Source organism: Petromyzon marinus, chromosome 40, assembly GCF_048934315.1.
Source record: "Petromyzon marinus isolate PM22_M1 ecotype Great Lakes invasive population chromosome 40, UKy_Petmar_22M1.pri1.0, whole genome shotgun sequence".
Classification (NCBI taxonomy): Eukaryota; Metazoa; Chordata; class Hyperoartia; order Petromyzontiformes; family Petromyzontidae; genus Petromyzon; species Petromyzon marinus.
This window is the reverse complement of record NC_133706.1, coordinates 12,863,997-12,881,960: the sequence shown is the minus strand read 5'-3', so window position 1 is coordinate 12,881,960 and position 17,964 is coordinate 12,863,997. Positions and strand designations below refer to the sequence as shown.

Below are 17,964 nucleotides of genomic sequence, written 5' to 3'. Positions count from 1 at the left end.
CTACCCGTAGACTCAACACTGCCCATATACTCAACACTACCCGTAGACTCAACACTGCCCGTAGACTCAACACTGCCCATGGACTCTGCACTGCCCATAGACTTAACACTACCCGTAGACTCAACACCACCCGTAGACTCAACACTGCCCATAGACTCAACACTGTCCATAGACTCAACACTGCCCGTAAACTCAACACTGCCCGTAGACTCAACACTGCCCATAGACTCAACACTGCCCATAGACTCAACACTGCCCGTAAACTCAACACTGTCCGTAGTCTCAACACTGCCCGTAGACTCAACACTGCCCATAGACTCTACACTGCCCGTAAACTCAACACTGCCCATAGACTCAACACTGCCCATAGACTCAACACTGCCCATAGACTCAACACTGCCCGTAGACTCAACACTGCCCGTAGACTCAACACTACCCATAGACTCAACACTGCCCGTAGACTCAACACTGCCCGTAGACTCAACACTGCCCGTAGACTCAACACTACCCATAGACTCAACACTGCCCATAGACTCAACACTGCCCGTAGACTCAACACTGCCCGTAGACTCAACACTGCCCGTAGACTCAACACTGCCCGTAAACTCAACACTGCTCATAGACTCAACACTACCCATAGACTCAACACTGCCCATAGACTCAACACTGCCCGTAGACTCAACACTGCCCGTAGACTCAACACTGCCCGTAGACTCAAAACTGCCCATAGACTCAACACTACCCATAGACTCAACACTGCCCATAGTCTCAACACCACCGATAGATTCAACACTGACCATAGACTCGACACTACCCATAGACTCGACACTGCCCATAGACTCGACACTGCCGATAGACTCAACACTGTCCGTAGACTCAACACTGCCCATAGACTCAACACTACCCGTAGACTCAACACTGCCCGTAGACTTAACACTGCCCGTAGACTCAACACTGCCCGTAGACTCAACACTGCCCGTAGGCTCGACACTGCCCGTAGACTCGACACTACCCATAAATTCGACACTGCCCATAGACTCGACACTGCCCATAGACTCAACACTACCCATAGACTCAACACTACCCATAGACTCAACACTGCCCATAGACTCAGCACTACCCATAGACTCAACACTACCCATAGACTCAACACTGCCCATAGACTCAACACTACCCATTGACTCAACACTGCCCGTAGACTCAACACTACCCATAGACTCAACACTGCCCGTAGACTCAACACTACCCATTGACTCAACACTGCCCGTAGACTCAACACTGCCCGTAGACTCAACACTACCCATAGACTCAACACTGCCCGTAGACTCAACACTGCCCATAGACTCAACACTGCCCGTAGACTCAACACTGCCCATAGACTCAACACTGCCCGTAGACTCAACACTACCCGTAGACTCAACACTGCCCATAGACTCAACACTGCCCGTAGACTCAACACTACCCGTAGACTCAACACTGCCCATAGACTCAACACTACCCGTAGACTCAACACTGCCCATAGACTCAACACTACCCGTAGACTCAACACTGCCCATAGACTCGACACTGCCCATAGACTCAACACTACCCATTGACTCAACACTGCCCATTGACTCAACACTGCCCGTAGACTCAACACTACCCATAGACTCAACACTACCCGTAGACTCAACACTGCCCGTAGACTCGACACTGCCCGTAGACTCAACACTGCCCGTAGACTCAACACTACCCATTGACTCAACACTGCCCATAGACTCAACACTACCCATAGACTCAACACTACCCATAGACTCAACACTGCCCGTAGACTCAACACTGCCCGTAGACTCAACACTACCCATAGACTCAACACTGCCCGTAGACTCAACACTGCCCGTAGACTCAACACTACCCATAGACTCAACACTACCCGTAGACTCAACACTGCCCGTAGACTCGACACTACCCATAAATTCGACACTGCCCATAGACTCGACACTGCCCATAGACTCAACACTACCCATAGACTCAACACCACCCATAGACTCAACACTGCCCATAGACTCAGCACTACCCATAGACTCAACACTACCCATAGACTCAACACTGCCCATAGACTCAACACTACCCATTGACTCAACACTGCCCGTAGACTCAACACTACCCATAGACTCAACACTGCCCGTAGACTCAACACTACCCATTGACTCAACACTGCCCGTAGACTCAACACTGCCCGTAGACTCAACACTACCCATAGACTCAACACTGCCCGTAGACTCAACACTGCCCATAGACTCAACACTGCCCGTAGACTCAACACTACCCGTAGACTCAACACTGCCCATAGACTCAACACTGCCCGTAGACTCAACACTACCCGTAGACTCAACACTGCCCATAGACTCAACACTACCCGTAGACTCAACACTACCCGTAGACTCAACACTGCCCATAGACTCGACACTGCCCATAGACTCAACACTACCCATTGACTCAACACTGCCCGTAGACTCAACACTACCCATAGACTCAACACTACCCGTAGACTCAACACTGCCCGTAGACTCGACACTGCCCGTAGACTCAACACTGCCCGTAGACTCAACACTGCCCATAGACTCGACACTGTCCATAGACTCAGCACTACCCATAGACTCAACACTACCCGTAGACTCGACACTGCCCCTGTATATGAAGCAGTTCCCTTCCTTAACCTCCCTCCATTCCCCTCTTAACGCCTCACCTCTTCTCTACTGCCCATTATCTCCCTCTTCCCTTGTCCCTCCAATCCTTCCCGTCCATCCCCTTCCATTTCGTGATCCCTAAGCACCCCTCTGTCGCCGTCACGCATCCCTTCAACCTTGCACCGCTGGTGGCAACTACAAGGTACCATTCTTTGTCGCCGTTTTGTAAGCTACGTCAAGCCCCTTGAGTGAAGGTGCTCGCTATATAAATATACAATTATATTAGATTATAATCTAATATCATTAGATTATAATCTAATATTATCACAGTTTTAGAGGTAAGAGTGTAGCGCGTTTCTCTTGAATTGAGCGGCGACGTTTTGATTTGTAAGCGCTTGAGGAAATGGAGTCGAAGGTGGTGGTGGTGAGGAAGGGAATTCCCAATGTACCTTCATATAAAGAACACTCCGTATGTACCCACATGAGTACACGCACGTACACCCAGCCTACTGAATGGACAATCATCGCTTCGACGTTGCATCTTTTGAACCTCGGTATACTCTGTGTGTGCGTGTACCTCGGTACACTCTCTGTGTGTGTACCTCGGTATACTCTGTGTGTGTGTACCTCGGTATACTCTCTGTGTGTATACCTCGGTATACTCTGTGTGTGTACCTCGGTATACTCTCTGTGTGTGTATACCTCGGTATATTCTCTGTGTGTGTGTACCTCGGTATACTCTGTGTGTGTACCTCGGTATACTCTCTGTGTGTGTATACCTAGGTATACTGTGTGTGTGTGTACCTCGGTATACTGTGTGTGTGTACCTCGGTATACTCTGTGTGTGTGTGTACCTCGGTATACTCTGTGTGTGTGTGTACCTCGGTATACTCTCTGTGTGTGTGTACCTCGGTATACTCTCTGTGTGTGTGTGTACCTCGGTATACTCTGTGTGTGTGTGTGTACCTCGGTATACTCTGTGTGTGTGTGTACCTCGGTATACTCTCTGTGTGTGTGTACCTCGGTATACTCTGTGTGTGTGTACCTTGGTATACTCTCTGTATGTGTCTGTGTGTGTGTGTCTGTGTGTGTGTCTGTGTGTCTCTGTGTGTGTGTGTCTCTGTGTGTGTGTCTCTGTGTGTGTCTGTGTGTGTCTGTGTGTCTGTGTGTGTGTCTCTGTGTGTGTCTGTGTGTGTGTCTCTGTGTGTGTCTGTGTGTGTGTCTCTGTGTGTGTCTGTGTGTGTCTGTCTCTGTGTGTCTATGTGTGTGTGTCTCTGTGTCTGTGTGTCTCTGTGTGTGTCTGTGTCTGTCTCTGTGTGTGTCTCTGTGTGTGTGTCTGTGTGTCTGTGTGTGTGTCTGTGTGTGTGTCTCTGTGTGTGTCTATGTGTGTGTCTGTGTGTGTCTCTGTGTGTGTCTGTGTGTGTGTGTATCTGTGTGTGTCTACGTCTATGCGGGCGTGGTGCTGGCCACGCATCCCCTCGTGTGCCGTGCCGTTCTTCACAGGTGCTCGTTAACGGCACTTGCCCCAACAGCCTTGTCTTTGTCTTGTATATGCCTATAGGTTATACATACGCGTGTTTTGCGGACTGTGTGTGTGTATATGTCATACATAGACATGTACATAATGTGGACTTTGTGCATATATAAGTGATGCATACACGAGCAAAGAGTGTGGACTTTATAATTGTGTATATGTGATACATACACGTGTGTATTGTGTGGACTATATAAGTGTGTGTATATTACAATAACGCAGTGATTCCCATTCTCTTTGCGTTCGTCATCAGGAAGAGGATGATGACGAACGCTCGTGTTGCGATCGAAACGTCGTAGTTTTTTGTTATTTTATTTGAACCTATCTACGTGACTTTACCAAAAGACCCAAAGAATATGAATTCCTGCAGTCATGAAAGCTTTAAGTCAAGCAGTGATGATCATTGTAGTTAGAATGATAACGCAGTGAATGTGATTCCCATTGTAGTTACAATTATAACACAGTGAATGTGTGATTTCCATTGTAGTTACAATGATAACACAGTGAATGTGTGATTTCCATTGTAGTTACAATGATAACACAGTGAATGTGTGATTCCCATTGTAGTTACAATGATAACACAGTGAATGTGTGATTCCCATTGTAGTTACAATGATAACACAGTGAATGTGTGATTCCCATTGTAGTTACAATGATAACACAGTGAGTGTGTGATCATTGTAGTTACAATGATAACACAGTGAATGTGTGATCATTGTAGTTACAATGATAACGCAGTGAATGTGTGATCATTGTAGTTACAATGTGTGATCATTATAGTTACAATGATAACGCAGGGAGTGAGGCGTAAGATGGAGGCTCCATTGGTGCGGAAGGGAAGTGTAGAGCGGATTGAGAGCGAGGCAAATACAAAGATCCCCCGTATAGCTTTAGCAGACTTTACGGGCAAGTGTGTGTTAGCGAGCACCTATGAAGGCCGGTACGTTACACGAGGGGGTGGGTGGTCAGCAACCACGCCCTGCCGCCTTTGTTTCCAGAGTGGCGATCTTTACACACCGCACAAGGTGCTCATTTGAAGCAGAGTCGACCTAGGGGAGTCTTGACCACCCACCCCTCTTTGTGCTATTCCGGCCTATATACGGCTCGCGAACACAGCGCTTGGCCCAACAGTGTGTTAAACGGCTAGACGGGTGATCTTTGTGTGAGTTAGTGTGAGTTTGTATTAGTGTGTTTGAGAGTTAGTGTGTGTGTACGTGTGTGTGTGTACGTGTGTGTGTGGGGAGCGGTAGTGTAGCGGTTAGCGCGCTGCGCTACGAACCTGGCGACCCGGGTTTGATTCCCTCTCACGGCCAACACCACTGATGATTATCTGACCGGTCCTGGGCCACCCCTAGGTCAACTCAGCCTCAAATGAGTACCTGGTGCGATGTGTAAACATCGTCACTAGGGAGACAAAAGCGGCCGGGCGTGGTGTTGGCCACCCCCTCGTTTGCTGTGCCGGCCTTTATAGGTGCTCGCTAACAACACTCGCCCCAACCGTCTGTTAAGGCTACACGGGGGATCTTTGTCTTTGCTTGTGTAGACTTGCACGCGACAAGTCGCGCTGTATCGGGGTGTCCGTGGCGTTGATCGGGGTCCATCAGCGGCGCTCGTAGGAGTTTAATCGGGGAGGGGTGGATTGGGGTGGTGGGGGGGGGGTCGCGGGGCCCCCCCGTGGGCCCTGACTGCAGCTGCTCTTCTTTATGCCTCAGTCCTGGGCGGTGGGAAAGCGCGCGGCCCCGGGACCCGCTCGGCCGAGACCAAACCCCGGGCCCCCCCCGCGGAGCACCGCGAACCCCGGGCCCCCCCCGCGGAGCCTCGCGCACCCCTGCAGCGGTGAGCGACGCTGCTGCTGTGGGCACGGCACGGGTTGGGGAGGGGGGGGCAGAGTGAGTGGTGAGGATCTCACTCACCATGACGGGGGAGCGATTCCCAAAGCTCACGCCTCATCTCCGTTCAGATGGCACTAAGGCGGGGTAGAGAGCGCTGATGGCTGCTTGACTGGTATGTGTGTGTACCCGTGTGTAGGCATGTGTGCACTCGCCCCAACAGTCTGTCACAGGCTAAACGGGGGATCTTTATCTGTATTTTTGTTGTTGTTGTCCCTCTACGTCGTTAGCGCTGCGCTGAGCTATGAACGGTGCGATCCGAGTTCGTTTCCCGCTCCCGGTCAACATCGGCGATTATCTTAACCGGTCCTAGGCCTCCCCGACGTCGACTCAGCCTCACATGAGTACCTGGTGCAGTGTATAAACGTAGCCACTAGGGAGACAAAGGCGGCCCGGACATGGTGCTGGTCACCCACCCCCTCGTGTGCCGTGCCGGCCTTCATAGGCGCTGCTCGTTAACAGCACTTGCCCCGACAGTCTGTTATGTCTATCCGGGGTATCTTTGTCTTTGTGTATGCGCGTCGAGTAGAAATGGCGCGCGCTCTCCCCGTGTGCGGCACGCGGGGCGCGATTTAGCAATCATCGGGCGCGTGCAGCGTGTAGCGGCTGGGGTTTTCATGCGCGGGGAGGAGGCGGCTCGGCACGCCCACGTGGCGGTGCTGCGAGGGCGACGTGCGGCAAGCAACAAGCAGCCCTCCTCCAGCTGTTCGAGTCGAGCTCGCTGTCGCTAGCGGCGGGGATGACTCTGGGTGGGGGCCGGCTGAGCCGTCTGAGTCGCATCCACGCGAGTGGCCCCGGTCGCCAGCGCTTAAAAAGCAGAGAAAACAAATCACGCAGCATCACAGCGTGAGGCATCGTGAAACATCACACCGTGAGGCATCGTGAACATTGTACCGTGAGGCATCGTGAAACATCACACCGTGAGGCATCGTGAACATTGCACCGTGAGGTATCGTGAAACATCACACCGTGAGGCATCGTGAAACATCACAGCGTGAGGCATCGTGAACATTGCACCGTGAGGCATCGTGAACATCGCACCGTGAGGCATCGTGAACATTGCACCGTGAGGCATCGTGAAACATCACACCGTGAGGCATCGTGAAACATCACAGCGTGAGGCATCGTGAACATTGCACCGTGAGGCATCGTGAAACATCACACCGTGAGGCATCGTGAAACATCACACCGTGAGGCATCGTGAAACATCACACCGTGAGGCATCGTGAAACATTACACCGTGAGGCATCGTGAAACATCACACCGTGAGGTATCGTGAAACATCACACCGTGAGGCATCGTGAAACATTACACCGTGAGGCATCGTGAAACATCACAGCGTGAAGCATCGTGAAACATCACACCGTGAGGCATCGTGAAACATCACAGCGTGAGGCATCGTGAACATTACAGCGTGAGGCATCGTGAACATTGCACCGTGAGGCATCGTGAAACATCACACCGTGAGGCATCGTGAAACATCACAGCGTGAGGCATCGTGAACATTACAGCGTGAGGCATCGTGAACATTACACCGTGAGGCATCGTGAAACATCACACCGTGAGGCATCGTGAACATTGCACCGTGAGGCATCGTGAACATTGCACCGTGAGGCATCGTGAAACATTACACCGTGAGGCATCGTGAAACATCACAGCGTGAGGCATCGTGAAACATCACACCGTGAGGCATCGTGAACATCACACCGTGAGGCATCGTGAAACATCACAGCGTGAGGCATCGTGAAACATCACACCGTGAGGCATCGTGAACATTGCACCGTGAGGCATCGTGAACATTGCACCGTGAGGCATCGTGAAACATCACACCGTGAGGTATCGTGAAACATCACAGCGTGAGGCATCGTGAAACACTGCACCGTGAGGCAATGTAAAACATTTCACCGATGAGGTTACCTGCTGTGCCAATCGGTTTGGGCAGATTTCACGTCCAGCTCGAACGCAGCAAGCTACAGAACCCCAGCGACAGAACCACAAGCAGTTACTCAGATGTCGGCTGACCCCTGTAGCATTCTGCAAAACGGACGAAAGATGTAAGCGTCGAAATGCAGCTGCGAGCGAAGTTTTCATAAATAATCTCCAGCTGCGAGCGAAGTTTATATAAATAATCTCCAGCTGCCAGCTCGCGATGGCGATTGGAGGAAGATGCCGAACATCGCGGGGCATTAACAGAGACCGAGTGGGGTGCCACGTGCTGCGTGCGTCACGTCTCCGTGCAGACGACGATGAGAGACAGGATACAACAATCACCATCTTCATTCTTTTTATATTCGCGATTTCGTTCGTGAGGTTTGTAAGTTGAGATGAGAATCGAGGCAGATGATACCACGGTGCTTGCACGGGCTGATGTGTCCGGTTGGAGTGCAGCACTCACACACACAGAGAGAGAGAGATCACGTGCTTGAGCAGAATTGGCGCTCACAAGTCAACACATTTTGTTTGGTTTGCATGCAGGTGGAGTTGCAGGGCTATATTGGAGGTTTGTTTAACGGCTGTAAAGTTCATCTTGAGATCTCAGTTGTGCAGGATACAAGGGGAAATATCTCGGGGAGCCCAGCCAGGGGGTTGGGTTCCTCGCTGTGGCCCCACGATTGGTATCAGCCCCTGGAGCAGGTCGCTAGTTGGGGAGGGGACCCCCCCCCCTCGTCCCCCACCCGCCGGTTCCCCCCCCCCCCCCCACACACTCACACCCCCCACCGGTGTAACCCTCGCTCGCTCTGCATAGCGGCGTCATTCATTGCAAATGTTATATGACCTCGAGTGGTGCAGCGTCTCCTTGACATGAGGCGCTTTACAACGAGAATAAAAGGTACTAGGATAATGGTGGTTGAAATAAAGAATGGGGTTGTTATTAAGAGTGGGTAGTGATAGTGGTTGGGGTAGTGATGGGGGTTGGGGTAGTGATAGTGGTTGGGGTAGTGATGGGGGTTGGGGTAGTGATAGGGTAGTGATAGTGATGGGGGTTGGGGTAGTGATGGGGGTTGGGGTAGTGATAGGGTTGGGGTAGTGATAGGGGTTGGGGTAGTGATAGGGGTTGGGGTAGTGATAGGGGTTGGGGTAGTGATAGGGGTTGGGGTAGTGATAGGGTTGGGGTAGTGATGGGGGTTGGGGTAGTGATAGGAGTTGGGGTAGTTATAGGGTTTGGATAGTGATGGTGGTTGGGGTAGTGATAGGAGTTGGGGTAGTTATAGGATTTGGGGTAGTGATGGGGGTTGGGGTAGGGATAGGGTTGGGGTAGTTATAGGGTTTAGGGTAGTGATAGGGGTTGGGGCAGTGATGGGGGTTGGGGTAGTGATGGGGGTTGGGGTAGTGATAGGGGTTGGGGTAGTGATGGGGGTTGGGGTAGTGCTAGGGGCAGTGATGGGGGTTGGGGTATGGCTTGTCGTAGCTGGAGGACAGGGGCAGGGAGTAGCCGCAGGATGGGCTATGGGAGAAGAGTTGGAAGTTGTTTTAAGGGAGGATCGGAAGCTGCCAGTTTTCGTGAAGAAGGTCGTTCTGTGTGCAGCAGTGGGAGTCGGTTCAGTGAAGGGGGAGCGAGAAAGGAGAAGGGGCGAGAGAGCGAGAGACTGGGCACAGCAGGGCGAGGGAGGCACAGCGAGGAACGGTCGGGACTGGGAGCGTGGAGAGGACGGGGATGGGGGGGACAGAGTGGTGAGAGACGAGAGAAGCGAGAGGCGGTACGGCAAAATAGCATCTCACGGTCGCCGAGTAGAGCCACGGACGCGAGTTGGAACAGCTTCCTGGCGGTGGGTCCGCGCCAACGCTTGCTCTGCGGTTCTCTATGTATTAAGATGTTTTCAGCCAATTGGTAGTGAGCGTTATACATGTGGGAGGGAACGTTCTCCGCCACCGTGCGGAAGGGATGGCTGACACACTTCGCTGGACTCTGCTGCATTCGCCTGGCAGAAGCGGGGTACTGCACCTCGGCCGACGCGCACGGTGAAGGGGAGACTCGCAACATCGCTCATCTGTGTGCGATCCACCAACGCCCGCGACTGCTCCCACAGCGCTGGATTGCGGGCCACGCTGTGTGGGGGTGGGTGGGGGGGTGCAGGTAGGGTAGTGGGGGTCAGATGTTCATTGACAAAGAGGGGCCCACACGGGTTCCACGGAACGTTGCATTCGGGGCTGCAGACTGATCCACGGCACGCGGATGTCATCCGAATATTGTTTCTGGTCGCAATTATTTCATAAAAATCGTATCTGTCTCGTGGGGCAGCACGGGGCAGCACGGACCCCGTGAATGTCGCGACTGCACGCGACTGCACGCGACTCCCTTCCCCTCTGCTCCCGCGCGCCACCCCAAAGCGATATCCATCATCTCGCCGTGTGTGGCAGAGGGTCCCCCGGCCTGCGCGTGTTTCTCTGTGCGTCTGTGGGTGTCGGTGTGCGTGTCTGTGTGTGTGTGTAGGTCGACTCAGCCTCAAATGAGTACCTGGTGCAGTGTGTAAACATCGCCATTGGGGAGATAAATGCGGCCGGACGTGGTGCTGGCCATCCACCCTCCCGTGTGCCTTGCCGGCCTTTATAGGTGCTCGCTAACAGCACTTGCCCCAACAGTATGTTAAGGCTATAGGGGGATATTTGTCTCTGTGTGTATGCGCGTGTCCGTGTGTTTGTGTGTGTGGAGAGCGGTGGCGTAGCGGTTAGCGCGATCCGGGTTCGATTCCCGCTCACGATCAACACCAGTGACGATTATCTGAACCGGTCCTAGGCCTCCCCTAGGTCGACTCAACCTCAAATGAGTATCTGGCGCGGTATGTAAACATTGCCACTGGGGAGACAAAGGCGGTCGAGCGTGGTGTTGGCCACCCACCCTCTCGTTTGCCTTGCCGACCTTCAAAGGTGCTCGCTAACAGCATTTGCTCCGACAGTCTGACAGTCTGTTAAGGCTACATGGGGGATATTTGTCTTTGTGTGTGCGCGTCTCTGCATCTCTGCGTGTCTGTGTGCGTATTTCTGTGTGTGCGTGTCTGGCGGGGAACGCACAGACTGTAACAACCACAGGGACATCTTACTCAGTGTGCCGGGAAAGGTTCTGGCAAGGTTTATTCAACATCACCTTGCCAGGCACGCTGAGGAGAGGCTTATCGAGCCCACGATGTGGATTCAGGCCATTATTAACCTGGTCAATGCCAATTAAACGTATGTATGTTGATCTTCTTTCGCACCGTACGTAGCCGACCGTGATAATCGGATGTTCAGATTTCCCATCAATAGGCCAGGGTTCTGGGTTGTTCTTCGTGCTTTCGGAGTCCCTGACTCTGCTCACTATCATTAAAGATCTCCATGATGGTGGGCTGGCCAGGGTAAAGCTACATGGTTGGGAGTCAGAACATTCCCCGTTCACCTTGGGGTGCAACAGGGATGTCCTCTAGCTCCTACATTATTTAACACATTTTTCCACCACGTAGTTCTGTTACCGGAGGAATTTACATCTGGTAAAGATACAATGGGAGGCTGATCGATGCCCGGGTGCGGTCGAGGGATGGCCCCCTATTGGTCAAACCACATCATAGGGCATGGTGGTGTCGGGCCAGCTGGTGCTGCTGTGCCTCAAATATTGGAGGACGTAGCCGCTCCGTGTGAGTGGTTGGCTGATGTGTTGAGGAGGTGCGAAGGGCGATCCAGAGCTTGAGACCAGGTAAAGCACCGGGGAGAGATTAACTCTCCAGAAAACTGTTGAGGGAGGGTGGCGTCTGTGTGCAGGCTGCTCGATGTGACATCATTACAACCGTCTGGTCCACAGGACGGATTCTGCAGGATTGGAAGGATGCCCTTGTGATCCCCATTTTTAAAAGGGGGCACTGCACTGATTGCTACAACTACCGGGGCATTCAAAATTGCCTCGCTATGAATTCTGAGGAGAGGCTTGTTGGGCCCCAATGTGGGTTTCACACCAGGGCACCATTTCCTTCGTCCGTCTGCGACAGCGGAAGTGCATTTGGAGTCCCGGATCCTCTGCTCACAATCATTAAGGACCTTCACGAATACATTGAGGTTGGACTCAGTATACACACAGTGCTTGCCACAAATGAACCACAATACCTCGCTGATCTCGTCAACGAGCAAAAGCCACCACGCGAACTCCGCTCATCCTCGCAGTGGCTTTTGGCGAGCCATCGAACAAAGATGGTCACTGCATCGCGCTTTCAGATGCGCGTCTACGGCCGACAGGAAGGTTCTTCTTCCGATATTAGGAAGCCACTGGAGCTTTGCGCTTTTAAATCTAGACTTGAAAAATAATTTCTTTAGAACTGCTTTTTGTGTTTGGTTTATTGTCCTACACCCGCACCTCCCATGAGCACGGTTTTCTGCGTACGGTGCGAATAAGTTAAACGTACAGTACACACGTGGTGGTGGGCAGGCCCGGGTAAAGCTGTGACCGTGAGTCGGAGACATTTTCTGCTCACGTTGGAGTGCAACAAGGATGTCCAAAGATGGCCCGTACACTATTTAACATCTTGGACTGAGATAACTGGCAATTAACTCATAGCCACAACTTGGTTTTTTTAATATTTTAAATAACTATAGATAGTATATATATTTCTCATTGTATAGACTTCTCTATGTTCATGGGGTAAGGTATGAACAGGGGCGGAGCCAGGATTTTGCAGCAGCCAGATATCCGGTTATCCCGGTTATCCCGATTTTCCCAAAATTTCAGGGGGGGCTAAGCCCCCCCCAGCTCCCTCTGTGGCTCCGCCCCTGGGTATGAATGTCATGATGGTGCATTGAGTAGAATATTTGTGCCAGAAAGGCGCTACGGGCGACTCGACCTTACAGTCAACCCATGGCACCTGGGTCTGTCCCGTGACCTCCTGTCAGGGAGCCTTCGACATTCACCTGGCCTCAGAGTGTACCTAGCCTGGCACAAGCGCCATGGTGACGTCCCCGCCACTGGGTGGCGAACGAGGATTGTTGTTGTGAGCTGCAGTGTTGATGAGTGAGTGAATGAGTCCGTTTGTGAGTGACTTCGTGAGCGAGTGAATGAGTGGGTTTGTGAGTGAGCGTTGCTGTGCCCTGCACGGTGGTGAGTGAGTGTTGACGTGAGCTGTACTGTGGTGTTGTTGTGGACTGCCGTGTAGTGAGTGAGGAATGAGTGAGTTTCTGAGTAAGAGTTATTGTTCCCTGTGCTGTGGTGAGTGTTGGTGCGAGCTGTACTGTGGTGTTGTTGTGGACGGCCGTGTGGAGAGTGAGTGAATGAGTGAGTTTGTGAGCGAGTGTTGTGAGCTGCTGTGTGATGACAGTCCATGGGCCAGAGCAGAATTCGGTACCATCTTGGATATCAACACTGTAGCAGTGCCTGTTTAGCGAATTATCTGACATCGGGGCTCATTTTAATCATTTCACATAATGCATTGGTATCGGCCGCATTGAGGAATTGGAACCGAGAAAAGTGACACCACGTGGGGTAACAGCGACCAACGAAACATCCCCTCTGAGTGCGGCGAGAGAGCGAGTGAGTAGCTAAGTGAGTAGGTGAGCGGGTGGACAAGCGGGTGAGTGAGCGGGTGAGTAGCTGAGTGAGTAGCTGAGCGAGTGGACAAGCGGGTGAGTGAGCGAGCGAGTGAGTAGGTGAGTGAATGGACAAGCGGGTGAGTGAGCGGGTGAGTAGCTGAGCGAGTGGATAAGCGGATGAGTGAGCGGGTGCGTGGCGGGTGAGTCGGGGTGAGTTGTTTTGGCTTGCAGTGCGCGGTGGTTGAAGGCAGTGTGGATGATGAGACAATTGGGGGTTGTCAGCGGGGTGCACAAGCATACATAACCCCGACGTGCCATGAAGGAGGGCCTTTGCCCGAAACATCGCCTCTATTAGGTTTGCTTTTCACTTCAAGGCCACACGGTGTTGATAACGTTGGCGTTGGGTGGGAGATGCCGCGGGTAGAGTGTGTGTGGAAACCATGCGTTGGAGAGCGGTGGCGCAGCGGTGAGCGCGCTGCGCTACGAACCCGGCGACCCGAATTCGATTCCCGCTCACGGCCACCAACACCAGTGGCGAATATCTGAAGCGGTTCTGGGCTTCAGCCTCAAATGAGTACCTGGTGCGGTGTGTAAACATCGTCACTGGGGATACAAAGGTGGCCGGGCATGGTGCTGGCCACCCACGCCCTCACGTGCCGTTCCGGCCTCCAAAGGTGCTACTCACTAACAGCACTTTCCCAAAGAGTCTTTTAAGGCTACACGGGGGGGTCTTTGTCTTTGAGGAGTCTATGAGTTGAATTCCCGGCTACGGCTAACATCAGTGGCGACGAGAGATGTTCGAACCGCTGCTGGATACCCCCTCCCCCACTTCACTAACCCACGATGACCAGCCTGGTGAAGTATGGTCAAACAACCTCCCGTAACTAAGGCATAGGGAGGCCGTCATCCAGCAGTGGATTGTCACGAGTGGGGAGTGGGGGGGGCGCGGTCGGTGTGTGTGCTGCTAGACATGTCGCGTTTACTCACCTGTGTGCTGCGTGTACTGTGTCGCGCCGGACTGCATACTCATTGGGTGCGCTGTGACCTGCAGCCTGTGTACTAACGCTGTGGTGGTGCTGTGTGTGTGCTGTGCCCCGTGTGTGCTGTGTGTGTGTGCTGCGTGTGTGCTGTGTGTGTGTGCTGCGTGTGTGCTGTGTGTGCTGTGCCCCGTGTGTGTGCTGTGCCCCGTGTGTGCTGTGTGTGTGTGTGCTGCGTGTGTGCTGTGTGTGTGTGCTGTGCCCCGTGTGTGCTGTGCCCCGTATGTGCTGCGTGTGTGCTGTGTGTGTGCTGTGGTGCTGTGTGTGTGCTGTGCCCCGTATGTGCTGCGTGTGCTGTACCGTGGCGTACCGTGCTGGTCTGCGTGTTCCATATGTGTTGTGTGTACTGTTTGTGCACTGCGCGTGCGTTGTGTGCGTGCTATCTGTACTGCATGTGTGTTCTGCACGCGTGTACTGCATGTGTCATGTTTCATTCGGTGTTCTGCGTACACCACGTGCTCCACGTGTACCGCGTGTTGTACGTGTAACGCCTACTCCACTTGTTCTACGTGTGCCGCGTGTCCCACCGCCACCACGCGCGCGCGCAGCCTGTAAGCGCAAAGAGCAGGAGCAGGGCCGCGACAGCGGCGCCTCGCAGCCCAAGAAGCCGCGCCTCGTCTTCACCGACGTGCAGAGGCGCACGCTGCTTGCCATCTTCAAGGAGAACCGCCGGCCCTCCAAGGAGATGCAGGTGACCATCGCCCAGCAGCTCGGCCTGGAGCTCACCACGGTCAGCAACTTCTTCATGAACGCGCGGCGCCGCAGCCTCGACAAGTGGCAGGACGAGGGCGGAGGGTTGCTGGGGGCCGCCTCGTCAGGGGCGGGAGCCTCCTCCCAGCAGCCGCCTTCGTCTTCCTCCGTGGCGTCCTGCGGCAGCAGCAAGGCTTGAGGGAGTGTGCGGAGCGTGACGTGAGATCGGCAGTGGCGAGAGGGAGGGGGCCACTGTTTGTCGTGCGGGAGGCGAAGGGACAGATGGTGATGAGTCTTCGCCTGCGCTGACGACCTCGTGAAGAGCAGCCGCACCCCACCGTAACTTCACCTGAGCCGCTCCGCTCCCCCCGCACTCCCCGCTAGCCCCCACCCCTCCCCCCACACTCCCCCCCTCTCCCGCTGCCCCCCACTCCCCACCCACCCACCCGTACCCCACCCCCCCTGACACAAGAACATTGTGTTGCAAACGAAACCAAAGATGGATTTTTTTTCTTCTTCAAAGGGGGAAAAAAACCCAAAAAAACATTGAAAACCTCAAAATATAACACGGGAAGAAGGGCGATCATCACGGGTCTTAGTAGCACCTTAACCACCCCACCCCCTCCCTTTGGGAGTCCCCCCCCCACTCCTCCAGGGTGTTCATTCTCAAAGCTGCGTCTGCGTTGAGAGCGCGACCTCGACTCCTGTCCCAGGAGCTCCGTGATGCGGGGGGGTGGGGGCCCTGCGGAGGACTCGGGCCCCCTACCACAACGGAGGGGTTCCTGGACGAGGGGAGATGAGTTGAAAGCGCTTCCCACCATCGTTCTGGCAGTATTAATATTATTGTTGCGATGTATAATTACGCATTCTTTATAAGTACTATTTGTATGTTTGTTGTAGTTTGTTGTTGTTGTGAGGCGTCACCCTCACGCCTCCTCCGAGGCTCGCGATGTCGCCTCAGCGTCCCGTCGGGTGGCTGTGTGTTGTTGTTTGTTGACGATGATTTACCCGCCTGCTAGCTGATGGCTCTGATGACGCTCAGTGTCACCCCTCGCTCAGTGTCACCCCTCACTCAGTGTCACATTTCACTCAGTGTCACATCTAACTCAGTGTCACATTTCACTCAGTGTCACATCTAACTCAGTGTCACCCCTCGCTCAGTGTCACCCCTCACTCAGTGTCACCTCTCGCTCAGTGTCATCTCTCACTGTCACCCCTCGCTCAGTGTCATCTCTCACTCAGTGTCACCCCTCGCTCAGTGTCACCCCTCGCTCAGTGTCACCCCTCGCTCAGTGTCACCCCTCACTCAGTGTCACCCCTCGCTCAGTGTCACCCCTCGCTCAGTGTCACCCTCACTCAGTGTCACCCCTCGCTCAGTGTCACCCCTCACTCAGTGTCACCCCTCACTCAGTGTCACCCCTCGCTCAGTGTCACCTCTCGCTCAGTGTCACCTCTCGCTCAGTGTCACCCCTCGCTCAGTGTCACCTCTCGCTCAGTGTCACCCCTCGCTCAGTGTCACATTTCACTCAGTGTCACCCCTCGCTCAGTGTCACCCCTCACTCAGTGTCACCCCTCACTCAGTGTCACCTCTCGCTCAGTGTCACCTCTCGCTCAGTGTCACCCCTCGCTCAGTGTCACCTCTCGCTCAGTGTCACCTCTCGCTCAGTGTCACTTCTCATCTTCAGTTTCTCCCCGGGCGAACTCCGTCCTCCCCCGTAGCCCGGCGAGGAGACGCGGCCTGGGCTCGAGCCTCAGGGCACGCCACCTCGGAGTGGAAATCTGTGTGTCACATCTCCTCCAGCCTCTCACCGTTCTTCTCGAGTCTTTCTTCTCCACCCTGCATCATCCACCCTCCCCCCCCCCGAACAACAATCATAGGGGGTGGAATCATTCATCCGAGCCACGTGCACTCTCGAGAGTCATCAGGAACGTAGCGATGAGTGGTGAGTCGTCCATCCTCCTCCTCGCCGGGGGAGCGAGGCAGGGAGGCAGGGATCCAAGGATTGTGGTGTCGATTGAAGGAGGAAGCCCAGGGAGCGAGAGAGGCAAGGGAGCGGTGCCTGGACAGGAGGATGGAGCGCGGGGTTGGTGGAGCCGAGCCGAGCGAGCGCAGCCGCGGCCGCCGAGACGGAGCGCGGACCCGGAGCCTCGCGCGACGGTGGTGGAGGAGGAGGAGTAGGGGAGAGGGCGATCAGTGCCTTGAGTGAGCGGCCCAACGTGAAGGAGGAGCTCCGAGGTGGAGCCACCGCATGGGTGGAAGTGGAGCTGCTGCCGTCGATGTTGAGACCAAAGCGACGTCCCCGCCGCCCTTCGCTCGGCCGAGCCGCCTCCACAGCCCCCCCCCCACTCCCAACCCTCCGCCTCGTGACTTGAAAGGCGCAGCCCTGCAATGTCTCGCTCACGCCCCTGCTGGCGAAAAGCGCTCCATTAGAGAGAATTGTAGAGAGCCCCCCCAATCTAAAGGGTGTTTGGCCTACTCGTCCACGCTGGTAGAGATGTGTGGGTTAGATCGCGTGAATATCAATGCGTCGTTAAAACCGCCACGGCCGACACCGCCAATTAGTGAGGTTTGTCACGTAAACAAAACGTGCCAATTCGTTATTAGTACAGCACACCGGTGCGTTGGAGAGTAAACCCGCAACATTTACGAGTTCCACGTTTCG

At 54.0% G+C, this 17,964-nt stretch overlaps 1 protein-coding gene across 1 annotated transcript in view; it reads left to right on the top strand.

Moving 5' to 3' along the window:
* The window catches only part of LOC116950712 (hepatocyte nuclear factor 6-like), a 43,395-nt gene extending 27,667 nt beyond the window's left edge, over positions 1-15,728 (top strand). Inside the window, exon 2 of the mRNA XM_032968698.2 lies at positions 15,160-15,728. Coding sequence (XP_032824589.2) covers positions 15,160-15,500 — 341 coding nt within the window. The 3' untranslated portion in view covers positions 15,501-15,728. The remainder of the gene's footprint in view (positions 1-15,159) is intronic.
* The last annotated feature ends 2,236 nt before the right edge of the window (positions 15,729-17,964 follow it).